Genomic DNA, 27,749 nt, shown 5'->3' on the forward strand with positions numbered 1-27,749 from the left:
TTTAGTTAGAACTTCTTTATGTGTGTTTCTACTGTAATTTTTTTTTTTGTTTTCTAAAATTAATTTGCCTGCGGGCGCCAACACCTCCCTTCAATTTTTTTTTTTATGATTTTAACTCCAGCCAAATTTTTTAAACATTGACAATCTGGTGCCCCATGAATAATCATTCTTTAATGAACTAAATATTTTGAATAGTTTTTTCTAAATTTTTTTCCAAATTTCTTTTTTGTTTTCTAAAATCAATTTGCCTGCGGGCGCTAACACCTCCCTTCAATTTTTTTTTTATAATTTAACTTTAGCCGAATTTTTTAAACATTGACAATCTGGTGCCCCATGAATAATGATTCCTTAATTAACTAAATATTTTGAATAGTTTTTTCTAATTTGTTTTCCAAATTTCTTTTTGTTTTCTAAAATCAATTTGCCTGCGGGCGCCAACACCTCCCTTCAATTTTTTTTTTTTATGATTTTAACTCTAGCCAAATTTTTTAAACATTGACAACCTGGTGCCCCATGAATAATCATTCTTTAATGAACTAAATATTTTGAATAGTGTTTTCTGTTTAAGTTTCGGGACATTTTAGTTTGAACTTCGTTATGTGTGTTTCTACTGTAATTTTTTTTTGGTTTCCTAAAATGCATTTGCCTGCGGGCGCCAAAACCCTCCTTCAATTTTTTTTTTTTTAGTATTTTAACACTAGTTGAATTTTTTGTATTGACTTGAAAATTGATAACTTGGTGCCCCATGAATAATCATTCTTTAATGAACTAAATATTTTGAATAGTTTTTTCTAAATTTTTTTCCAAATTTCTTTTTTGTTTTCTAAAATCTATTTGCCTGCGGGTGCCAACACCTCCCTTCAATTTTTTTCTTTTAGTACTGTAACTTTAGTTGAATTTTTTGTATTGACTTGAAAATTGATAACTTTGTGCCCCATGAATAATCATTCCTTAATGAACTAAATATTTTGAATAGTTTTTTCTGTTTAAGTTTCGGGACATTTTAGTTTGAACTTCGTTATGTGTGTTTCTAATGTAATTTTTTTTTTTGTTTTTTAAAATCAATTTGCCTGCAGGCGCCAACACCTCCCTTCAATTTTTTTTTTTATGATTTTAACTTTAGCCAAATTTGTTAAACGTTGACAATCTGGTGCCCCATGAATAATGATTCCTTAATGAACTAAATATTTTGAATAGTTTTTTCTAAATTTTTTTCCAAATTTCTTTTTTGTTTTCTAAAATCAATTTGCCTGCGGGCGCCAACACCTCCCTTCAAATTTTTTTTTTATGATTTTAACTCTAGCCAAATTTTTTAAACATTGACAATCTGGTGCCCCATGAATAATCATTCTTTAATGAACTAAATATTTTGAATAGTTTTTTCTAAATTTTTTTCCAAATTTCTTTTTTGTTTTCTAAAATCAATTTGCCTGCGGGCGCCAACACCTCCCTTCAATTTTTTTTTTTATGATTTTAACTCTAGCCAAATTTTTTAAACATTGACAATCTGGTGCCCCATGAATAATCATTCTTTAATGAACTAAATATTTTGAATAGTTTTTTCTAAATTTTTTTCCAAATTTCTTTTTTGTTTTCTAAAATCAATTTGCCTGCGGGCGCCAACACCTCCCTTCAATTTTTTTTTTTATGATTTTAACTCTAGCCAAATTTTTTAAACATTGACAATCTGGTGCCCCATGAATAATCATTCTTTAATGAACTAAATATTTTGAATAGTTTTTTCTGTTTAAGTTTCGGGACATTTTAGTTTGAACTTCGTTATGTGTGTTTCTAATTTAATTTTTTTTTTGTTTTTTATAATCAATTTGCCTGCAGGCGCCAACACCTCCCTTCAATTTTTTTTTTTTATGATTTTAACTCTAGCCAAATTTTTTAAACATTGACAATCTGGTGCCCCATGAATAATCATTCTTTAATGAACTAAATATTTTGAATAGTTTTTTCTGTTTAAGTTTCGGGACATTTTAGTTTGAACTTCGTTATGTGTGTTTCTACTGTAATTTTTTTTTTTGTTTTTTAAAATCAATTTGCCTGCGGGTGCCAACATCTCCCTTCAATTTTTTTTTTAGTACTGTAACACTAGTTGAATTTTTTGTATTGACTTGAAAATTGATAACTTGGTGCCCCATGAATAATCATTCTTTAATGAACTAAATATTTTGAATAGTTTTTTCTAAATTTTTTTCCAAATTTCTTTTTTGTTTTCTAAAATCAATTTGCCTGTGGGCGCCAACACCTCCCTTCAATTTTTTTTTTTATGATTTTAACTCTAGCCAAATTTTTAAACATTGACAATCTGGTGCCCCATGAATAATCATTCTTTAATGAACTAAATATTTTGAATAGTTTTTTCTAAATTTTTTTCCAAATTTCTTTTTTGTTTTCTAAAATCTATTTGCCTGCGGGCGCCAACCCCTCCCTTCAATTTTTTTTATAATTTAACTTTAGCCGAATATTTTATACATAGATAACCTGGTGCCATACTATCCTTCTTTAATCAACTAAATATTTTGAATAATTTTTTCTGTTTAAGTTTCGGGACATTTTAGTTTGAACTTCGTTATGTGTGTTTCTAATTTAATTTTTTTTTTGTTTTTTAAAATCAATTTGCCTGCAGGCGCCAACACCTCCCTTCAATTTTTTTTTTTTATGATTTTAACTCTAGCCAAATTTTTTAAACATTGACAATCTGGTGCCCCATGAATAATCATTCTTTAATGAACTAAATATTTTGAATAGTTTTTTCTGTTTAAGTTTCGGGACATTTTAGTTTGAACTTCGTTATGTGTGTTTCTACTGTAATTTTTTTTTTTGTTTTTTAAAATCAATTGGCCTGCGGGTGCCAACATCTCCCTTCAATTTTTTTTTTAGTACTGTAACACTAGTTGAATTTTTTGTATTGACTTGAAAATTGATAACTTGGTGCCCCATGAATAATCATTCTTTAATGAACTAAATATTTTGAATAGTTTTTTCTAAATTTTTTTCCAAATTTCTTTTTTGTTTTCTAAAATCTATTTGCCTGCGGGCGCCAACCCCTCCCTTCAATTTTTTTTATAATTTAACTTTAGCCGAATATTTTAAACATAGATAACCTGGTGCCATACTATCCTTCTTTAATGAACTCAATATTTTGAAAAGTGTTTTCTACATTTTTTTCCAAATTTCTTTTTTGTTTTCTAAAATCAATTTGCCTGCGGGCGCCAACACCTCCCTTCAATTTTTTTTTTTTATGATTTTAACTCTAGCCAAATTTTTTAAACATTGACAATCTGGTGCCCCATGAATAATCATTCTTTAATGAACTAAATATTTTGAATAATTTTTTCTGTTTAAGTTTCGGGACATTTTAGTTTGAACTTCGTTATGTGTGTTTCTAATTTAATTTTTTTTTTGTTTTTTAAAATCAATTTGCCTGCAGGCGCCAACACCTCCCTTCAATTTTTTTTTTTATGATTTTAACTCTAGCCAAATTTTTTAAACATTGACAATCTGGTGCCCCATGAATAATCATTCTTTAATGAACTAAATATTTTGAATAGTTTTTTCTGTTTAAGTTTCGGGACATTTTAGTTTGAACTTCGTTATGTGTGTTTCTACTGTAATTTTTTTTTTTGTTTTTTAAAATCAATTTGCCTGCGGGTGCCAACATCTCCCTTCAATTTTTTTTTTAGTACTGTAACACTAGTTGAATTTTTTGTATTGACTTGAAAATTGATAACTTGGTGCCCCATGAATAATCATTCTTTAATGAACTAAATATTTTGAATAGTTTTTTCTAAATTTTTTTCCAAATTTCTTTTTTGTTTTCTAAAATCAATTTGCCTGTGGGCGCCAACATCTCCCTTCAATTTTTTTTTTTATGATTTTAACTCTAGCCAAATTTTTAAACATTGACAATCTGGTGCCCCATGAATAATCATTCTTTAATGAACTAAATATTTTGAATAGTTTTTTCTGTTTAAGTTTCGGGACATTTTAGTTTGAACTTCGTTATGTGTGTTTCTACTGTAATTTTTTTTTTTGTTTTTTAAAATCAATTTGCCTGCGGGCGCTAACATCTCCCTTCAATTTTTTTTTTAGTACTGTAACTTTAGTTGAATTTTTTGTATTGACTTGAAAATTGATAACTTGGTGCCCCATGAATAATCATTCCTTAATGAACTAAATATTTTGAATAGTTTTTTCTAAATTTTTTTCCAAATTTCTTTTTTGTTTTCTAAAATCTATTTGCCTGCGGGTGCCAACACCTCCCTTCAATTTTTTTCTTTTAGTACTGTAACTTTAGTTGAATTTTTTGTATTGACTTGAAAATTGATAACTTTGTGCCCCATGAATAATCATTCCTTAATGAACTAAATATTTTGAATAGTTTTTTCTGTTTAAGTTTCGGGACATTTTAGTTTGAACTTCGTTATGTGTGTTTCTAATGTAATTTTTTTTTTTGTTTTTTAAAATCAATTTGCCTGCAGGCGCCAACACCTCCCTTCAATTTTTTTTTTATGATTTTAACTTTAGCCAAATTTGTTAAACGTTGACAATCTGGTGCCCCATGAATAATGATTCCTTAATGAACTAAATATTTTGAATAGTTTTTTCTAAATTTTTTTCCAAATTTCTTTTTTGTTTTCTAAAATCAATTTGCCTGCGGGCGCCAACACCTCCCTTCAAATTTTTTTTTTATGATTTTAACTCTAGCCAAATTTTTTAAACATTGACAATCTGGTGCCCCATGAATAATCATTCTTTAATGAACTAAATATTTTGAATAGTTTTTTCTAAATTTTTTTCCAAATTTCTTTTTTGTTTTCTAAAATCAATTTGCCTGCGGGCGCCAACACCTCCCTTCAATTTTTTTTTTTATGATTTTAACTCTAGCCAAATTTTTTAAACATTGACAATCTGGTGCCCCATGAATAATCATTCTTTAATGAACTAAATATTTTGAATAGTTTTTTCTGTTTAAGTTTCGGGACATTTTAGTTTGAACTTCGTTATGTGTGTTTCTACTGTAATTTTTTTTTTTGTTTTTTAAAATCAATTTGCCTGCGGGCGCCAACATCTCCCTTCAATTTTTTTTTTAGTACTGTAACTTTAGTTGAATTTTTTGTATTGACTTGAAAATTGATAACTTTGTACCCCATGAATAATCATTCCTTAATGAACTAAATATTTTGAATAGTTTTTTCTGTTTAAGTTTCGGGACATTTTAGTTTGAACTTCGTTATGTGTGTTTCTACTGTAATTTTTTTTTTTGTTTTTTAATATCAATTTGCCTGCGGGCGTCAACATCTCCCTTGAATTTTTTTTTTTAGTACTTTAACACTAGTTGAATTTTTTGTATTGACTTGAAAATTGATAACTTGGTGCCCCATGAATAATCATTCTTTAATGAACTAAATATTTTGAATATTTTTTTCTAAATTTTTTTCCAAATTTCTTTTTTGTTTTCTAAAATCTATTTGCCTGCGGGCGCCAACCCCTCCCTTCAATTTTTTTTATAATTTAACTTTAGCCGAATATTTTAAACATAGATAACCTGGTGCCATACTATCCTTCTTTAATGAACTCAATATTTTGAAAAGTGTTTTCTACATTTTTTTCCAAATTTCTTTTTTGTTTTCTAAAATCAATTTGCCTGCGGGCGCCAACACCTCCCTTCAATTTTTTTTTTTTATGATTTTAACTCTAGCCAAATTTTTTAAACATTGACAATCTGGTGCCCCATGAATAATCATTCTTTAATGAACTAAATATTTTGAATAATTTTTTCTGTTTAAGTTTCGGGACATTTTAGTTTGAACTTCGTTATGTGTGTTTCTAATTTAATTTTTTTTTTGTTTTTTAAAATCAATTTGCCTGCAGGCGCCAACACCTCCCTTCAATTTTTTTTTTTATGATTTTAACTCTAGCCAAATTTTTTAAACATTGACAATCTGGTGCCCCATGAATAATCATTCTTTAATGAACTAAATATTTTGAATAGTTTTTTCTGTTTAAGTTTCGGGACATTTTAGTTTGAACTTCGTTATGTGTGTTTCTACTGTAATTTTTTTTTTTGTTTTTTAAAATCAATTTGCCTGCGGGTGCCAACATCTCCCTTCAATTTTTTTTTTAGTACTGTAACACTAGTTGAATTTTTTGTATTGACTTGAAAATTGATAACTTGGTGCCCCATGAATAATCATTCTTTAATGAACTAAATATTTTGAATAGTTTTTTCTAAATTTTTTTCCAAATTTCTTTTTTGTTTTCTAAAATCAATTTGCCTGTGGGCGCCAACACCTCCCTTCAATTTTTTTTTTTATGATTTTAACTCTAGCCAAATTTTTAAACATTGACAATCTGGTGCCCCATGAATAATCATTCTTTAATGAACTAAATATTTTGAATAGTTTTTTCTGTTTAAGTTTCGGGACATTTTAGTTTGAACTTCGTTATGTGTGTTTCTACTGTAATTTTTTTTTTTGTTTTTTAAAATCAATTTGCCTGCGGGCGCTAACATCTCCCTTCAATTTTTTTTTTAGTACTGTAACTTTAGTTGAATTTTTTGTATTGACTTGAAAATTGATAACTTGGTGCCCCATGAATAATCATTCCTTAATGAACTAAATATTTTGAATAGTTTTTTCTAAATTTTTTTCCAAATTTCTTTTTTGTTTTCTAAAATCTATTTGCCTGCGGGTGCCAACACCTCCCTTCAATTTTTTTCTTTTAGTACTGTAACTTTAGTTGAATTTTTTGTATTGACTTGAAAATTGATAACTTTGTGCCCCATGAATAATCATTCCTTAATGAACTAAATATTTTGAATAGTTTTTTCTGTTTAAGTTTCGGGACATTTTAGTTTGAACTTCGTTATGTGTGTTTCTAATGTAATTTTTTTTTTTGTTTTTTAAAATCAATTTGCCTGCAGGCGCCAACACCTCCCTTCAATTTTTTTTTTATGATTTTAACTTTAGCCAAATTTGTTAAACGTTGACAATCTGGTGCCCCATGAATAATGATTCCTTAATGAACTAAATATTTTGAATAGTTTTTTCTAAATTTTTTTCCAAATTTCTTTTTTGTTTTCTAAAATCAATTTGCCTGCGGGCGCCAACACCTCCCTTCAATTTTTTTTTTTATGATTTTAACTCTAGCCAAATTTTTTAAACATTGACAATCTGGTGCCCCATGAATAATCATTCTTTAATGAACTAAATATTTTGAATAGTTTTTTCTGTTTAAGTTTCGGGACATTTTAGTTTGAACTTCGTTATGTGTGTTTCTACTGTAATTTTTTTTTTTGTTTTTTAAAATCAATTTGCCTGCGGGCGCCAACATCTCCCTTCAATTTTTTTTTTAGTACTGTAACTTTAGTTGAATTTTTTGTATTGACTTGAAAATTGATAACTTTGTACCCCATGAATAATCATTCCTTAATGAACTAAATATTTTGAATAGTTTTTTCTGTTTAAGTTTCGGGACATTTTAGTTTGAACTTCGTTATGTGTGTTTCTACTGTAATTTTTTTTTTTGTTTTTTAATATCAATTTGCCTGCGGGCGTCAACATCTCCCTTGAATTTTTTTTTTTAGTACTTTAACACTAGTTGAATTTTTTGTATTGACTTGAAAATTGATAACTTGGTGCCCCATGAATAATCATTCTTTAATGAACTAAATATTTTGAATATTTTTTTCTAAATTTTTTTCCAAATTTCTTTTTTGTTTTCTAAAATCTATTTGCCTGCGGGCGCCAACCCCTCCCTTCAATTTTTTTTATAATTTAACTTTAGCCGAATATTTTAAACATAGATAACCTGGTGCCATACTATCCTTCTTTAATGAACTCAATATTTTGAAAAGTGTTTTCTACATTTTTTTCCAAATTTCTTTTTTGTTTTCTAAAATCAATTTGCCTGCGGGCGCCAACACCTCCCTTCAATTTTTTTTTTTTATGATTTTAACTCTAGCCAAATTTTTTAAACTGACAATCTGGTGCCCCATGAATAATCATTCTTTAATGAACTAAATATTTTGAATAGTTTTTTCTGTTTAAGTTTCGGGACATTTTAGATTGAACTTCGTTATGTGTGTTTCTAATGTAATTTTTTTTTTTGTTTTTTAAAATCAATTTGCCTGCAGGCGCCAACACCTCCCTTCAATTTTTTTTTTATGATTTTAACTTTAGCCAAATTTGTTAAACGTTGACAATCTGGTGCCCCATGAATAATGATTCCTTAATGAACTAAATATTTTGAATAGTTTTTTCTAAATTTTTTTCCAAATTTCTTTTTTGTTTTCTAAAATCTATTTGCCTGCGGGCGCCAACCCCTCCCTTCAATTTTTTTTATAATTTAACTTTAGCCGAATATTTTAAACATAGATAACCTGGTGCCATACTATCCTTCTTTAATCAACTAAATATTTTGAATAATTTTTTCTGTTTAAGTTTCGGGACATTTTAGTTTGAACTTCGTTATGTGTGTTTCTAATTTAATTTTTTTTTCTTTTTAAATCAATTCCTTGTGGTCTTAAAATGTAGATCCTACTCCTTAATTTCTTTTGTTCTGATCTTAGATTTCCAAAGCTGTTTTTTCCTTGTGCGGTTGCTTATCGGCCGTCCTTCGGCGACTGCTGCACTGGCTTCTTCGATGGAACGTCGTTCTTGTGTGTTTATGTGTAACTCGATCTCTGTTCCTTCTGGTTCGACATCGATAGTCGTTAACTGTGTATGTGGTTCAGGGATTACGTTTCCATGTGATGATGTAGGCGGTTCTTTTTCTTTTAGTACCAACCTTACTGTTTCTGGCAGCATGAATGTGGGTTCCATCGTATAGCGGGTTATTTGCGCCTCCTTCATTCGTATGTATCTGGCTTCCATTTTTCGTTCTTCTAATGTCTTTGCGGGTTGTTCAATTATCATTCGTTGTATGGTCTCGTGGAGTTCGGGTGGTTTCTGAATCTGTAGTAATTTGTTGTCCTCATCTAAATATTCGGTACCAAACATGGCTGATATTACTTGGTATAGGTGATTATTCAGCCGGCTTTGCGGCATATTATCATTCATCTGTAAGTACAAAAAAGAAGGTTATGGTTGTGTACTTAGCTCTGATGAATGATAACTTTATGTATTTTGTTTTATTGTTTTGCAGGATTGTCTTCAGTACCGCATTTCCCTGGGTCTGGAGGCATGTACCGTTTGACATTTTTGGTGTTGTGTGTAGACACTATATTTTGTCCGTCGTGTCCCCTTGGTAACGGTCCCATCAGGTCCAAAGACACGATTTGTAGTAGCTCGGTGGGCAATATGCTCTGCATTGGTCCCCTAGCTCGTTGATTGCTGCACTTGGCCTTTTGACATAGGTCACACGTCTTAAGGATTCGTTTGACTGTGCGGTACATGTTGGATAGTTGATACTGTCGGTGTAGCATTTGATACGTCTTTGAGGGTCCCAAATGTCCGTATCTTTCATGCGTCTCCTGGATTATTGCCCTGCTCATCATTTGGGGAATCATAAGGAGGTACCGTCCTTGTGGCTTTTTTGTAAATAGTAGTTTGTTAAATATGACAAATTGTTGTTCGTATTTTTTGTTGTCTACTTGTAATAATATTCTTCGTAACTTCGGATCAGCTTGCTGTAGTTGTTCAAGTTGGCCGAATTGTTGTATCAGTGATTGGCTGTATTCGTTCAACATTAATTTGTTGATGGCGATCTGTATGTTTTTGAAGTCTGCGTCAGGTGACTGCGGGTATCTGGTTAAGGTGTCCGCACCCACGTTGTCTTTCCCTGGAATGTGTTCGATGTATAAGTTATATTCTTGCAGTTTGATTGCCCATCGTGTTAATCTGGAATTTAACAGTTGGCAGCTATTTAAAAATACGAGTGCTTGATGATCCGTCAATAGATGCGTTTCGTAGCCTAAAATATAGTTGCGGAACTTCTTGCACGCGAATACTATTGCGAGGAGTTCAAGTTCAGTTGTTCCGTAGTTTCGTTCAGCTGTGCTGAGGGTCCTACTGATGAAACTTAAAGTCTGATGATGGCCACTTTGGTTTATTTGAAAGAGTTCGGCGCCTAAATGCGTGTGTGAGGCGTCGGTGCTGATGTAGAATTTATTATTGAAATCAGGGTACTGTATGACGATATCTTCGAGGAACTTTTGTTTAATTTCTTCGAAGGCTTGTTGTTGTCGACTTCCCCAATCCCAGGTGCTTTTTTTCTTGGTTAGTTCGCTTAGAACTTCCGTGTTCTGTGATAGATCGCGTATGTACTTCCTATAGAAGTTAATGAAACCTATGAATGCTTGTACTTGCTTTTTGTTTTTCGGTGGCTGGAAATTTTGTATTGCTTTGACTTTCTCTGGGTCCATGGTCATGCCTTCCGCTGATATTACGTGGCCTAGGAAGATGACTGATTTCCGCAAAAATGCTGATTTTTTGAAATTAATTGTTACGTTGTGTTCCGCAAACTTTTTGAAAATTGCTTCGAGATGGTGTATATGTTCCGCGAAACTTTTCGATGTAATGTGAATGTCGTCCACGTATATGGCGACAAATTGAAGTATTTCAGGTCCGAGGACTTGATCCAGTATCTTTTGAAATTCCGCAACGGAGTTCACTAGCCCGAAAGGTAATACCTTATATTGATAGTTTCTACCTTTATGCAAAAATGCCGTGATCTCGCGACACTCTCGTTTCAACGGACACTGCCAATAACCGGCGGTTAGGTCTATGGAACTCAAGTACTTTACCCCTTGAAATTTGTTCATTATGTCTTCAATGTTCATCGGACGTTCCCGATCAGGGATGATGCGGGTGTTTATCTTCCTAGCATCAATGCATATCCGGACGTCACCGTTTTTTTTCTCAATCCCCACCATGGGAGATGACCAAGGTGATGTAGATGTCTCTATTATATCTAGTTCCAACATTCGCTGGATCTCTTGGTCGATTCGATTACTCTTCGATACCGGAATGGGGTATGGTTTTTGATAAATCGGGGTCCCCTGGGTTACCCGAATTTGACACTCAAATGCTGCGATTTTTCCTGGGTGGTCCGAAAAAATGTGGGCATATCGGTTCATGAGGGCGTCGAACTGCTCGCTTTCTTCATCACTGATTGGTACTTGATTGTCTTTGTTTTCTTCACTGCATTCATCGATTGTGATGTCTTGTAAACTACCCTGTGGTGCAGTTATTTTCGGTAATTTTTTTTGAAAATGGTATCAGGTAGATTTGTCCTGATATTTTCATTCTGATGGTATGATTGTCAAAGTCAATTTGTGTATGATATTTATTTAATATGTCCGACCCGATAATCCCTCGTTCGTTCAGTCCCTCGACTTGCACGAAGTTGGTTACTATGGTGGCTCCTCCAAGTTGACATTGACAAAATACTTGCTTTGATGTTTTGCATATTTGTTTACCGACTGCATTACTGATCTTTACCCCAGTGACAGGTAATTGTGGTACTTTTGGATTTTTCCTTGATAATAGTGTCAACTACCTCTTTGGTCAAAACACTTATTGTCGCTCCGGTGTCTACTAGTACTTCTATTTCTTCTCCTTCAATAAGACACCGTATGTAAGGGCTGAATGACTCGCCATTGCTTTCCATCTGGTTTATGGTTTGTTCCGGTTCATCATTTTCGTTGCTGGTGGTAACTTGGTTGATTTGTTGATTGTTATCTCTGGGTGTATTCTGATTGTTTTGTCGATTGTTCTGTTGATTATTGTTGTTCCGAGTGTAAGGCCTATTGATCCAATTGTTTCGTGTTGGTTGCCCTTCTGTGTTGTTGTTCTGATGACTGTTCTCGTGTTGATTGTTGTGTTGCTGTTGGTTCCGAGTGTTGTCCTTGCTAGATTGGTTTTGTCCTTCCTCACCTAGTATCTTCATTGCGGCTAGTATTGTTCGCTCCGGCATTGATACTAGAATGGCTCTTAGGTAGCCCGGGTAGTGTCTTGCAATATTTTTTACTATTTCCTGTTCTGACAGGTGAGGTACTTCAAGGTGCCGTAGTTTGGTAGCCCATGTCGCAAAGTGTTCACGAAAGTTAGTGTTCTGCGGTATTTGGGTGACACCAAGACACTGGCTCCACACTTGTATTTGGATTTCTCTTGACCAGTATTCATCAATGAACGCCTTTCGAAAGTCGTCATAATCCCTTAGTTGAAATCTTATGGTTGAAAACCAGCTGAGTGCTGCTGCTTTGAGACAGTCTCCCACAACTATTATTTTTTTTCCCACGTATAGTTGTTTGATTGCGAAATACTCGTCCAGGCGATGGAGGAAATCAACAGGGTGTATGTCACGGTTGTTCCCATAAAATGACGGACGGGTCATTTCGTTGATATGTCCTGGTTCTGCCCTTAGATTATTTACATATTGCTGTTCTTTATTTAAATTACTATAATTGAGTTTAATTTCATTTAACTCGTCCTCTAGTTCTGTAATTTTCTGCATATATTTTTCTTCATTGTCGGCAATTTTCTGCATATATTTTTCCTCATTGTCGGCAATTTTCTGTATGTATTTTTCCTCATTGTCAGCAATTTTCTGTAGTAATTGATTTACTAATAGTTGACTGTGTCGTTCAATTTCTCTCCTTAGTGTGTTGAATTCGTCTTTGCTGACCATTTCTTTTTTGGGTGGCATTTTAATGATGTAGATACTTAACGATGTAGGTTTTCTTCTTTATTTAAATGATGTAGGGGTCTTCTCTATCGAGTCCCGTGTTGGTCGCCAGTTGTAAGAGTGCAGAACGCAGTTTATTTTGTGTGATTGAGTGATGGTTCTTTATTCTTACGTAAATAGTCAAAACAGTTTATTTATGTTATACAGTTTTTCTTTTATTTTGACCAGTGCTCTTCGAGCTACAGATATTTTGGTATAGAATTTTAAATAGTTTTTACAATATTTTCTTTTTACATAATTTGCTCATTGAGCTACAAATATTCGATACGTTAGTTGTTTGATGAGTGGTATGACTCACGTGGGTGCCGTAGGGTTGATGGATAGACCAAAACAGCCGACTCGGTTGGTGGTGTTTGGCGGGTGTAAAGGATGCGGCTATCGGGCGTTGATTCGTCCTCGACAACACTGCTTCCTAGGTGCACGTATTAGTTGCGGCGCGGAGTGGTGGCTGTGATGACAGCACGTCCTACAGCGGCGGCAATAACAGTTGCAGGCAATTGGTTCGACGGTGGCGCGTGCGAATGACGGCGACGGTCGGCAGGCAGACTTGACGGTGGCGCGTGCGGGTGACGATGACGGTCGGCGGGCCAGCTCGACGGTGGCGCGTGCGGGTGACGGCGACGGTCGGCGGTTGCGGACAACGACCACTGCTGTTTGGAATCGGTAGCTTGAACAGTACGCAGCTAAGGCGTACCACTACCGACTCCGCACAGAGAGTGTTGTGGGGGAGCTCTCTCCAGTGCTTTAGGCGTGAGTAGCTTGATCAGTACGCTGCCAGGGCGTACCACTACTCACACTGTCAAGGCTGGAAGAGAGGTGTGGAGGGAAGTTACGTTAAAATGACGAATGAAAGAACTATTGAACGAATGATTGAATGTTTTAATTGAACGTTTTTATTTTGATTTGACTTGAATGATTTGATTTGAATTTGATACCGTAGGCTCTGCTCTGGCCTGTATAAATGTAGTTTGGTGCTTATTGCTGCTGGTTGGTGTGTTGAATAACATTGACCACATTGTCTTAGTTTTCTGTATGATGCGTGTTAGTTCTCATGTGGGCGGCTAAGTTATATTGATGTAATTTTAAATAATCTGGTTGATTTTTGTATTGTTGACATCAATTTGTGTTTTTCTGTGTCGGAAATTCTTGTAAGGTGGTCCGGTCTTAGAGCGCGTGTATTGCCGCGCGCTCTGTACGGCGTTAGTGCGTTATCTATTTCGACGCATTTTTGGAGTTATTCGACACATGTGTTGCTTTACGAGCAGGAGAAGTAATGAACATTATAGTAGGTCAAGTTATTAAGTACCACAACACTTTACGCGATCATTATTGGCATTACTGATGAGTAAAATGCTGGAAAGTCACGATTAGGTCGGTTCGGTACCGTTTTATCGGATGCTGGTTATGTCCGGTAGATGGCACGGGTTGTTTCATTTATGCTTATTAATTCTGTCTCGTTACACACTAGTTGAATTTTTTGTATTGACTTGAAAATTGATAACTTGGTGCCCCATGAATAATCATTCCTTAATGAACTAAATATTTTGAATAGTTTTTTCTAAATTTTTTTCCAAATTTCTTTTTTGTTTTCTAAAATCTATTTGCCTGCGGGCGCCAACCCCTCCCTTCAATTTTTTTTATAATTTAACTTTAGCCGAATATTTTAAACATAGATAACCTGGTGCCATACTATCCTTTGAATAATTCTTTAATGAACTAAATAATATTTCTAAAATGCATTTGACTTCAGGTTCAAACTGCCTCCTTCAATTTTTTTTTTTTTTGTTATGTAATTTTAGTTGAATATTTTGTATTGACTTTAAAATTGATAACTATTGGTGCCCCATGAATAATCATTCTTTAATGAACTAAATATTTTGAATTGGTTTTTTCTGTTTAAGTTTCGGGGTATTTTAGATTGTACTTTGTAATGTGTAATCATACAGTTAAATTTATTCAAAATTTTTTTTTGGTTTCCTGAAATGCATTTGCCTGCGGGCGCCAACACCCTCCTTCAATTTTTTTTTATGATTCAACCTCTATCCAAATTTTTTAAAAATTGACAATCTGGTATCCTTTGAATAATCCTTGTTTAATGAAATAAATATTTTGAATAGTTCTTTCTGTTTATGATTCTGGGCATTTTAGTTTGTACTTTGTAATGTGTATTCCCACAATATAATTTATTTAATTTTTTTTCTTTTTTAAAATGCATTTGCCTCCAGGCTCCAACACCCTCCTTCAATTTTTTTCTTTTTACGCGTTACGTCGAGTCGTTGGAATCGGAGAGCCGAGACGTTGGGCAGCTCGAGTCGAGTCGAGTGCGTAGAAAGTAGTGGTGTCGTGACAGGCGAGCGAGAGCGGCTTCGAGCTCGTAACGTCGAAAAAGTCGGTGCGCGAGGCGGGAGACGAAATTGTGGAGGTGCGTCGTTCGCGACTAAAGATGATACAAAAAACGGACGCGTTAGCGTAAGTGGTGATACCATAGATAATATAAGAATAATATATTCTTATATTATCTATGGGTGATACGCGTCGTGATCGCCACATTACTCCTCCTCGGTGAGAGAAAAAAAACGGACTCGTTTTTTTGGGGGGTATTCGATCGATTGCGCGGCGTACGTATGGTCGGCGGTTGGATCTTCCCCTGCGATGAATGCTGGCTTGAGTCGGTCGATGTAAATCCACGTCGTTGACTGGTGGCGCAGTACCTTGTATGTTTTTTCACGGCGTTCCAAAACTGCAAACGGGTCTTCGTATCGTGGCTGGACGGCGTCGATTCGGAGGAAAACGTGACTGACCTGGCTGAGATCGTTCGGTATGAACGTAGCACGTCGTGTGTTGTGGTTGGTACCTGGGATGAAACGTAACTCAGCCATGTAGTTGCGGAGCGTCGCTACCAGTTCGGGCAGTGGAGGTTCCGCGGGCGCAGCATGAAACATTTCGCCTGAAAGTCGAAGTGTCGCGCTGTAGACTAATTCGGCTGGAGTGTGTTCGAAACCGGCTTTCACTGTGTTGCGTAGTGCGAGGAGGACGATCGGCAGCTTCGTTGACCACTGCGTCGATTCGTGTGCAGTGAGCGCGGACTTAAGCGTTCGATGAAAACGTTCGACCAAACCATTCGATTGAGGGTGATAAGGTGAAGTTCTCGAGTGTTGAATGCCGAATGTCGAAAAAAGAGAGCGACACAGGTCGGATTCGAACTGTCTTCCCTGGTCGGTGGTGATGGTGTCGGGAACGCCAAATCGTGCGATCTAATTCACGGTCAGCGACTGTGCGACTGCGTGAGCCGACATATTTTCGAGTGGCCAGGCAACTGGCCAGCGAGTGAATCGGTCGATGACGGTGAGCAGGTATTTCGTATTTGAAATTGTTGGACGGCGGTAGAGGTCTGAGGTCGACATGAATGTGTCCAAAACGTCGTTCGGGCGGCGCGAAAGGCGTGATCGGGGAAACGGTGTGTTTATGTACCTTAGTGCGTTGGCACGGTTCGCAGCACCGGGTCCATCGCGTGATGTCTTTGTGCATGTCCGGCCAGCAATATCGAGATCTGATCAGACGTAGTGGGGCGCGGTTTCCGCCGTGCGCTAACCCATGTAGCGCGTTAAATACTCGAAGGCGGTGTACGGACGGTACGAACAAACGCGCGTTGCCGGTCGTATAATCCGCGTAGATTACGCCGTCGACTGATACGCGTGGTTGCAAGCGTAGTGAGCTCGTCGTGATACCACTGATAAGCTGTTGCAGCTGCAAGTCCACGGCTTGATCGGCGGCCCACTGACTGTTGCGTCGTCGGCAGGTCAGCTGTTTCGGCGATCTCAATTCGTGATAACGCGTCTGGCACGACGTTATCTGTGCCTTGGATGTGCACGACGTCGTGTATGTGTTGCGACAGAAACGAAATTTGACGCACTTACCGGTCGATCGTTTTTTCGGACTTGAGCGTGAACATGTACGTAAGCGGCTTGTGATCCGTACGTAACGTTGTTTTGCGTCCATCGATCATGTGTATGAAGTGACCTAAGAAGGCAGCGAGTAGCTCCCGGTCGTACGTACTGTACCTCTGTTCGGTGAGTGAGAGCTTTTTTGAGAAAAAACCGAGGGGCTGCCACTGGTCGTCGACATGTTGTTCGAGGACGGCGCCCAAAGCCACGTTGGATGCGTCGGTGTTGAGACGTAGGGGGGCGTTCTGCTCGAGATGCGCTTGACGGCACGCGTTGAAGGCGGCTCGCGTATCGTCTGTCCATCGCAAAGGTCTGTCGCGTTTTTTGATTTGTGACGCGAGGCTATAAAGAGGCGCTTGTATTTCGGCGGCGTTCGGAATAAATCGGTGATAAAAATTTATCGAACCCAAAAATCGTTGGAGCTGTTAACGGCTAATATCCAAAAAGAATATTATTACGGGTCAGGACTGAAATAACGGACACTAGGCGGATGTAGACGGTAATAATGAAACTTTATTATTGTCGATCACGGTACACACCAGCACGACATGTACGGTGTCGGTGATGGTGTAATTAATCAATTTACGGTAATATAATACATAGTCTATTAAACGGTAGTATAACCAAAACGTGGTCACTGGTCGCGGTTGCACGGAGGTACGCGGCGGACGGACGGAGTCGCTGGACCTTTTCAAAAACAAGACTGGAACTCCACGACATATTCGGTCACGTCGCCGCTGCGGCGCGCCGAGCCTACAACCACTGGCCCAGGGCTCAGTGTGACCACCGTTATTAAATAAATAATAATTACATATACAGGAATAAAATATTGGTGCTAACAGAGCTCTTTTTTTGTGTTCGGATGTGTCCACTCGTGTATTGCGGTAACGCGTTCGGCGTTCGGTCGGCTCGCGTCTTTGTCGATAACATGTCCGAGAAACGACATCGAGTCGGTCGCAAAAACGCACTTTGCCGGACTGATTGCGTTACCGAATTTTTTAAAAAGTTCAAGGACGATACGGACGTGCTTGGTATGTTCGACCTCGTCGCGTGAGGCGATTAACACGTCGTCGATATACGCGAACACGAAATCCAGTCCGCGCAGTATATCGTTGATAACGCGTTGAAAAGTTTGCGCGGCGTTGCGAAGGCCGAAACACATGACGGGAAATTCGAACAAACCGAACGGTGTCGTGACCGCGGTTTTGTGTACGTCATTCGGGGCGTTAGGAACCTGGTGGTATGCCCGCACCAGATCGAGTTTTGTGAAGACGGTTTTACCGGCGAGATTTGCCGTGAAATCGTGTAGGTGTGGCAACGGGTATCGGTCGGCGACTGTTACGGCGTTGATTCGGCGGAACGTACCATCTTTTTGGGCACAAGTAAGAGTGGACTGGCCCATGAACTCGATGACGGCCTGCAGATGCCTTTCTGCAGCATGAAGTCGAACTCTTGACGCGCGATTCGTAGTCGGTCGGGCGGGAGTCGGCGTGGTCGGGCGAACAGAGCTGGACCAGTGGTATGTAGCTCGTGGACCACATCGTGTAGAAACTTGTTTGGTACGGGTGATTCGCGCGTTACTTCGGGGTAGTCAAGAAGTATGGCGGTCCACTTCGACGGTCGGGCGACGGCACAAATCGCGGTACGAGGCGAAACGGTAGCGGGTGTGATCTTTACCAAACTATTAACTGCGAGGTCGACGAGGCGGTTTCAGCGTATATCGATGAGCAAACCGTAGTAATGCAGGAAATCGGCTCCGATAATAGGTGGGGAAACGTCGGCCATTTCGAAAACACAGGTAAACAGTCGTTTGAAACCGAGATCGAGGTGCAGTTGTTTTGGTCCATAGGTCTTGATTTGTGAGCCGTTAGCGGCTACGAGTCTTATGTCGTTGCTCGTCGTGTTGTGGTCGATGTTTGGCTGGTAGTTGGGGGGTCGCGGTAACACCGAAATTTCCGCGCCGGAGTCAATTAAAAATCGGCGTCCGGTACGGGTGTCGTTGACGAAGAGTCGGTGTTGCTGTCGCGCGGCGAGGTGCTGATGGAGCACCGCCGCCTCACGGATTTTTCCGTGTGGAGGGCACGTAAGTGCACGGATCGTGGCATTTCCGTGCGTCTGCACCGTATCGGTCGTGGTAGAAGCACCAACCCGCCGTTATTTTGCTCTGTGGCGGTTATGACAGCGAGCGGGAGCGATCACGTTGCTGGCGCGTGGGGCGATCGTTGGTCGTGCGAGACAGCGCGGCGGCTTGCGACGTCGCGAGGGACGCGACCTGGGATGTAAGTGCGTGGATGGCGTTTTCGAGCGCGAGGAAACGCGCGTCTTGATCGGATGAGCTTGTCGGTGTGGTTCGGTACTTATTGTAATTAGATAACACGTAGGCAGGTATTGTTGTTGGATTATTATTATTATTTAGATTATTCCCGACATCCTCCTAATAGGTACCTTTATTATGGGTCGTCCAAAACGCAAATCAGTTTCGGTAACTTCGGAGCCGAGCATGTTATTACGTTCGCGTGCTGCTCGTGATATGACGTTACAAAAATTCGGATTTTAGATATGTTGGCACAAGAGGCGCGAACGGAGGTTGAAAAACATTCTTCGTTTATGGCACGTTACTTATCACTCGACAAATACGTCAATCAGTTCGAGGTACAGCAACAAGAAGTTTTGAATATTATGTTGGATTCGGGATTACAGGACGACTTTAATGACACAGACTTGTTAATTACGGACGAGGTGGAGGAAGTAGTTGGACGTATTCGAATGATTTCTGAAACAATTCGACCAACGTCGACTGTCAAGAGAGCGGAGACTTTTCAGGTACCAATATAGGTTTGCCCAAAATTGAGTTGCCAAAATTTGATGGTGACGTAGTCCAATGGTGCTCTTTTCGTGATATATTTTGTTCACTTGTGCACAAAAACCAGCACTATTCGGACATTGAGCGATTTCATGTGTTGAAATCATCATTAGTGGGTCCGGCTTTGGCAGTTATCAAGTCTATTCCATTAACGGCTACCAATTACAACATCGCGTGGAATGCTCTTCATAAATCGTTTGAAAATAATCGATTATTAGCGACGGCGCATATTGATCGATTATTCGCGTTCTCCCCTCTCAAAAATGAGTCTACGGCGGCGCTCGCTACTTTTGTCAATACGTTCCGCGAGAACGTCACCGCTATCGTCGCCGCAAGGCGTTAGGCATAGACGATATTTCTGGATTTCTACTATTTTATATTGGTGCGCGGGTGCTCGATGTCGAAACCAGAAGACTATACGAAGCCAGTATACCGCAGTCAGAAATACCATCATTGGAAAAGGATAGAGCAAAATGTCAAGAGTGCGGCTAAGAAGGGCAAGGGTGGTGCACCGGTGAAGTATTCATTAGCCGCGTCTTCGAATGGCATAAAGTGTATTTTTTGTGAACAAGATCACCCACTATATCGTTGTTTTGCATTTAAACAAAAATCAGTTGCGGCAAGAAGAAAGTTTGTAAGCAACAACAGTGTGTGTTTTATTTGTTTGAAGTCAGGACACCCAGCTAAGTCGTGCACATCTACGTTCAAATGTCGAAGCTGTAGCGGCAAGCATAGTACGCTATTACATCTGGACATGGTGAAGCCGGCAGCGTCCGGTGACGCTGAAGGCTCGATGGAGAGTACGGAGTCTGGAGAAACCAAGACGAATGCTACCGACAGTATAGCTAAGTTCTCGGGTACTGCACGTGCAGAAACCACGGTGATTTTAGGCACAGCTATTGTGCGCGTTCGCGATAGCTTGGGAAAATTACAGACTACACGAGATCTGTTAGATAGTGGTTCTCAAGTTTCTGCGATCACGTCAGAATGTGCCACTCGACTAGGATTAAAGCGTATTAAAAGCAGAATAGAAGTGTCAGGACTGTCGCAACAACCAGTGACTAAAGTCAAAGGGATCACTCAATGTCAGTTCATTCCACTTCATGCAGAAGGTCCGCAATTCTGTGCTTCGAGCGTCATTATTCTTACGCATATAACAATGCAACTACCTAGTGATAGACTACCTGCTGTGGTATGTGAGCGATATCACCACTTGGTGTTAGCGGATCCGGAATTTGACATACCTGGGCCGATCGACATGTTGATAGGAAGTGACTTATACCCACACATGTTACAATCCAGGGCAGATATTATTCACAGTACGGGTTTGCCGTTCGCTATGAACACTCAGCTCGGATGGATTGTGGTGGGAGCATTGGATGAATCACCAACGCCACCTATGGTTGCACTATCAGCTACATCGACTCCAGAAATCGAACGTTTAATACAGAAATTTTGGACTGTGGAAGAACCAAATATGCCAGATATCCTAACAACAGAGGATGAACAATGTGAGGTATGGTTCCAGAAGTCAACAACCAGAGACGCGTCTGGACGGTTTGTGGTGTCACTGCCGTTCCGATCGACTGTGCGCGCTCTAGCGGAACCATTGACTATTCCAACGGCGGGAGCTCAGGGCGGGAGCCCAGAAGATTTAAGCTCATCACGCAGTTTAGCGTTGAACCGTCTATACAATCTCGAACGACAACTAGCTAAAGATTCGGAGTTATACACCGCCTATCGTAAGTTCATGGATGATTACCTAACTTTAGGCCATATGAAACCGGCATCGGTGCCGGGGAAATATTTTATACCACACCATGCTGTGGTTAAGTATGAAGAAAATGGACTGAAGATTCGGGTTGTCTTCGACGCCTCGGCGAAGTCCACATCAGGGAGATCCTTGAATGATTGTCTATGCATTGGTCCAAAGTTACAGACTGAAATTAGTGATGTACTACTTCGCAGTAGATTTTACAGGTACATGTTCGTCGCCGATATTGCGAAGATGTATCGGCAAATCAGGGTACGTGAAGAGGATTGTGCCTATCAACATATTCTGTGGCGTAGGTCACCGGAGGTAGAAGTACAGGAGTATCAACTGCTAACCGTCACTTATGTTGTAAATTCAGCTCCATATCTTGCGTTGCGGTGTCTGCGTCAACTCGACCTGGAGGATGGTGCAGATTTTCCCCAGGCGAAGGGCCTGTTAATTAGTAATACCTATGTTGACGACATAGTCATCGGTGCCAACAGCGTAGAGGACCTGTTGGCCGTACAGAAATACCTCGTTAATTTGTTACAGCTGGGCGAATTCGAGCTTAAAAAATGGGCAAGTAATTGCGATGCCGTGCTGAGGTGCGTACCGGCCGAGGATCATGCAATAGAACCGACTTTCACACCAACCGAAGACATGGCGTTGAAAGTGTTAGGAGTGCATTGGGATCCCACAACCGATGCCTTTGGATATCACGGAAACACTGACGAAGGGTCGATAACCAAAAGGACTGTGTTATCTACCATTGCACGGCTGTACGACCCAATTGGCACTCTAGGTCCGGTCTTGCTGCGGGCCAAAGGTTTAATGCAAGAGCTATGGCTCGAGAAAATCGGATGGGACTCTCCGTTACCTACATCGTTAATGGTGAAGTGGCGTCAGTTCCTAGACGAGCTACCGTTGCTGTCACGCGTATCTTTACTTCGTCACGTTGATATCCGCCAAGTCAAAGAAGTTCAGATGGTAGGGTTTGCCGATGCATCACAACGCGGCTACGCAGCAATAGTTTTTTTGCGGATAACTGACAACTTGGGTCACTCTCATGTTTATTTTATTACTTGCAAAACCAAGATAGCGCCATTGAAGACATCACAAACGGATACCAACTCTGACAATTCCAAGGCTCGAGCTGTGTGCAGCTCTACTTTTGGCCAAACTTTTGTCTCACCATTATGGATCATTAAAAAACATAATTCCCATTGACAAAATTAGAGCGTGGACAGACTCCACAGTTGTTTTAGCATGGCTCACGCGAGAGCAGAAGCAATTCAAAATCTTCGTGACCAACCGCGTGACCAAGATACACGCGCTGGTGCCCAATTGTGAGTGGGCTCACGTAAGCACGGTTGAAAATCCGGCCGACCCGGCCTCCAGAGGTATGCTTCCTAGGGAATTGTTGTCGTGTTTCAAACACCTATCAGGACCGGACTTATACCTCAATGTTATGTTATGTATGTTACCTACCTAATTAATATTTATACTATTATGTAATCGGTATCGACGACAGCGCGATACTGCGATAGCCGTTATATATCATAATAAACAGTCTTAATTAGATCATACTCGCTGTAAGTTGTTTTGTCGTCCGCTGCACTCCACGCGTCTGTCTAAATAAATACAAATATAACATTTGGCGACAAAGAAAATGCGTTATACGTTTTTTTTTTGTTAAAAATGTATAAAGGAAATCGTATAGATTATAATGTGCGTGATTAATATATGAAAAGTGTTTGGTTTCTTTTGTGGTCTTGCAAACGTACAAACGAAGTTCATAATGTCGAACACAATTTCGTCTTATGTGCCAGATCAGGAACAGTTTAAAAATTATCTTGATCGTTTAAGGGCTCAGTTGTCAGTGTTAAAAGTGAAAGACGATCAACGTCAAAAGCACCTCATTGCGTTTATAGGTTCAGAAGCCTACAGTCAATTAAAGAACGCATGTTTACCATGCCATCCCTCAGAAAAGACTTTTGAAGAACTAGTCACATATTTGGACGCGATATATTCACCACGTTTAGTGGTAAGTGACCGTTTTAAATTTAATCAGTGCTGTCAAAGTCCGGGGGAATCGGTACAAGAATTTATCACTACGTTAAAAAAGTTAGCAAGTCACTGTGAATTTGACACATTTTTGGACGATGCATTTCGCGACAGACTAATTGTAGGTCTAGCGGATGAAGCTTGTCAAAGAAAATTGCTGGGAGAGTCATCACTAACTTTTCAGAAAGCATGTGAAAAAGCTTTGGACTTAGAATTAGTGAAAAATCAGTCCAACCATATAAAAAATAAATCTCAAGTAAATTGGATCGCAAAAAATTACAAAAATAAACCACAGTCTAAGACAGATCAGTTAAAGAAAAATACCAGTGCAGTACCAAGTAGTAGTCAGTCAACCAATCAAAGCGCTAAGGGGTCAAAACGAGGTAGTCAATCGCACAGTCAGTCACAACAGGGATCAAGTAAAGAGACGAGTCAATGTTACCGGTGTGGAAGAACTCATGATGCTCGTAACTGTCCAGCAAAGCAATGGGAGTGTTTCAATTGCAAACTAAAAGGACATGTATCGGTAATGTGTAGAAATAAGAAAAATTTAATCTGTCATCAGTAAATGGGGAATCTATAAAAGTAGTTGGTCAATTAATTGTAAATGTGAGTTCCTCAAAAAATGAAATTATTAAATTACCGTTAATTGTAACAGAAAATTGTGTAAAAAAGTCACTTTTGGGTCGTTCGTGGTTAAATGAATTGTTTCCTGAATGGAAAAATATTTTTAATTGTCATAAAATAAAATTTGAATGTAATGAAATAAATTGTAAAAAAAGTGAAGGTACAAAAAAAAGCAATGAAAATCAAGTGAACGACATAGTGAGTGAAATTAAGTTGAAATTTCCGGGTGTAGTAAAAAGGTTGGTCAATGAGGAAGAATGTATAAAAAATCTTGAAGTAAATTTGGAACTAAGAGAAAATAGTGTACCGAAATTTCAAAGGGCGTACCAAGTGCCTTATGCGTTAAAACCTGCAGTGGAAGAAGAACTGGTGAGATTAGAAAAGGAAGGAGTAATATCGCATGTGGTAACAAGTGATTGGGCGTCTCCGATAGTTATAGTTCCAAAAAAAAATAATAAAATACGAATTTGTGTCGATTTTAAAAATACATTAAATCCTTACGTAAAGAAGATCAACATCCGTTGCCAAGAATAGACGATGTATTTAATAATTTAATAATTCCAGTACATGCTTCGTCAAGACTTCAGAGATGGGCTATAATATTATCGGGTTATGATTATGAATTTCAATATAGATAGGGGTCAAATATAAATAATGCTGATGCGCAATCGAGATTGCCTATAGAGGAAAATATTGATGAAGATTTAGGTTCAATAATGTTAGTTGAACAGTTACCATTAACGTTTCACGAAATAGCAAAGCAAACAAGTGAAGACGCTGTTTTAAAAATAGTTTGTGAGCAGGTTAAGTCTGGTTGGGTTGGCCATAAAAATTATAAAAACTAGTCAGAACCATATTTTCGTAGGAGGTCCGAGTTATCAATTGAAAAGGAATGTTTAATTGTAGGAAATAGAGTTGTAGTTCCAAATATATTAAGACAGCAAGTGTTAAATATTTTACATAAAAACCACCCAGGTATAAAATTTTTGTCCCCTGACCGAAGTCAGAAAAACCATAGCAGCGTATTCATATTGATTTTTTGGACGTAAATAAAATTAAAATATTAATTCTAGTAGATAGTGGAAGTAAATGGATTGAATGTTGGGCGTTAAATAATACAACCGCAACAACGGTAATCAGAGTTATAAGCCGTTGTTGTTATACTTTTGGATCGCCTGAAATACTTGTGTGCGATAACGGACCGCCGTTTGGTTCAAAAAAATTAAAAACATATTGTATTAATAATAGTATAAGGTTATTACATTCTCCACCGTATAATCCGGAGTCAAACGGTTTGGCGGAGAGAGGGGTACAAACTATAAAGAAGATATTAATTAAGTCACTGTGTAATGAGAGAGAGATAACGAGAATGCAAACGAAAATAGACGATGTATTATTGTCTTATCGAAATACACCGTCAGCTGACACAGGTTGTTGTCCAGCAGAATTTATGTTAAATTTTAAGCCAAAAACACAATTAACAGTATTAAAACCAAAAATAGGGGGGAACATTATTTTAGAGCACTCAATTGGAAAATCGGAAAATTTTGAAATTAATAAAAATGTGTTAGTAAAAAACCCACAAGCAAAAAGTCAAAATTGGTTACCAGGTAAAATTATGAAAGTACTGAGTGGATGTAGGTATTTAGTGATGATGAATGGAAGTGTGAAAATGGTGCATATAAATAAATTAAAATATAGTATGTTAAGCGAAGGAATACATCAGAGTGATTAAAAAAAAAAATAATGTATTAGTTATTAATTATTATTGTTGTGTTTATATTATTATTTATTATATTATTATGTGCACAATTATAATATGTTGTTTCAGTCTAATAAGAATGTGAAAGCAAAAGTAATTGAATTATAAAATGTTATTAGATTATTATTATTATTTTTAAGGAGGAATAATGTTATGTATGTTACCTACCTAATTAATATTTATACTATTATGTAATCGGTATCGACGACAGCGCGATACTGCGATAGTCGTTATATATTATAATAAACAGTCTTAATTAGATCGTACTCGCTGTAAGTTGTTTTGTCGTCCGCTGCACTCCGCGCGTCTGTCTAAATAAATACAAATATAACATGTTATAGTTTAAAAATTTACATAATTAGTAATTATCTTAGAATTCAGTGTTGGGAAAGTTCCTTTTAAAAAGGAACTCGTTCCCGTTCCTCGTTCCTACTGTAAGAAAGGAACTCGTTCCCGTTCCTCTTTCCTGTCCCGAAATAAGAACGCGTTCCCGTTCCTTTTTAAAAAGGAACGCGTTCCCGTTCCTTCATGTTCCTTTTTTTGCAATTTGAGTGGTGGTCAATGGTGTATTTTGCGAACAATTTTTAAGTCAGAAATAATCGAACTGAGAGAGTTAACCGATTATTTCTGACTTAAAAATTTTTCGCAAAAAACACCATTGACCACCACTGAAATCGGTTAACTCACTCCTTTCTAGGAGCACCGATTTTTAACAAAAATGATTTGTCTTAGATTTTTTTTGTTATAATTCAAAAGTTGTATAGCGTAGACTTGAAACTTTATATATATACATTCATATTGCATAATTGCATAATATTATACATTTATATTACTATAGTAGTATAGTATACAGTGTATAGTGTGTACTATACACGATACACCACACATAGAGACATGCTGTAGGTTATAGGCTTATAGCCCATAGGAGTATAGGACATAGTATGATACAACAATCTGTTTTTTTTTTTAATTCAATTTATTTGAAAAAATATTTTTATACTGACATTTTGTTTTGTTTGAGAAGAACTAATTTGGCGCGCGGAACCGGAAACGACCCGGAACACGACACGTAGTCGACCGACGGCGTCGCGGCTCAGTTTTGGCGCGGAAACACACTATATGCGCTTCATAAAATATACTGTGGCACTCAACGTGTTAAAATTTTTTCATTATTTGAGGAACGGAAATTTTCGTTCAAGTTCCTTCAAAATAGGAACTCGTTCCCGTTCCTCGTTCCTATATTTTAAATGGAACGCGTTCCGAGCTTCGTTCCTATAAAAGGAACGCGTTCCAGGAACGCGTTCCTCAAGGAACGCGTTCCTTCCCAACACTGTTAGAATTGTTTATAACTGTAATGCCGTTGACTGCACCAAATACATGAAAACCAGGACAAGAAAGTTTGAAAGCTCACTGCTTTCAAAGGCGGGAGGATGTTCGGTGCCGACTCCGGCGGCGACCATATTTATTTTTGTCGCAGGTCTACGCCGATAGAAGACCCCACCCCCCCGCTGCCGAATAGTGAAAATCGGCTTTCCGTCCGGCCGCCACCAACAGTGGCCTACCACCGCGGTACACGGACTTTGTAGCAATTAAGACAGTCGTCGTTCCGTGCCCACCGCCGTTGTCGTAGTCGCGGTGCGTAACATATTTATTATTTACACGTCACGTCGCCTTTCGACATATTTTGATTACGGAATCAATACGGTGCAGTGCATTTGCCATCGGTGGCATATAATTGTGTGCAACGTCGTGAGTGCGACCGGGCGACTCGGTTATTATTATAAATTGTCAATATAACTGTTTGAAGTACGCGGGTGCCGGGTACTTAAAGCAGTAACGGGCAAGGCGGTAGTAAGCTATATTGTATCCAGCAGTGATCGCGCGCGGGTGCGACCAGGATAATTCGCCTAGCGCCAACAGCCAGCAACGTGGATCGAGGGGTCAGAACGGGCAAGCAGGCGTCATGGAGGTTTGGTCATAAAGACAGTCGAGCGGTCGGCGACAACAACCGGTAATGCGGTATCACGACAGTGA

At 38.3% G+C, this 27,749-nt stretch overlaps 1 protein-coding gene across 1 annotated transcript; it reads left to right on the top strand.

Moving 5' to 3' along the window:
* The first annotated feature begins 19,906 nt into the window (after positions 1-19,906).
* On the top strand, positions 19,907-22,489 carry LOC132940565 (uncharacterized). Its single transcript, XM_061008297.1, has one exon. The coding sequence runs from the start codon at positions 19,907-19,909 to the stop codon at positions 22,487-22,489; it is 2,583 nt and encodes an 860-aa protein (XP_060864280.1).
* The last annotated feature ends 5,260 nt before the right edge of the window (positions 22,490-27,749 follow it).

Source organism: Metopolophium dirhodum, chromosome 3 (assembly GCF_019925205.1).
Source record: "Metopolophium dirhodum isolate CAU chromosome 3, ASM1992520v1, whole genome shotgun sequence".
NCBI classification, from domain to species: Eukaryota; Metazoa; Arthropoda; class Insecta; order Hemiptera; family Aphididae; genus Metopolophium; species Metopolophium dirhodum.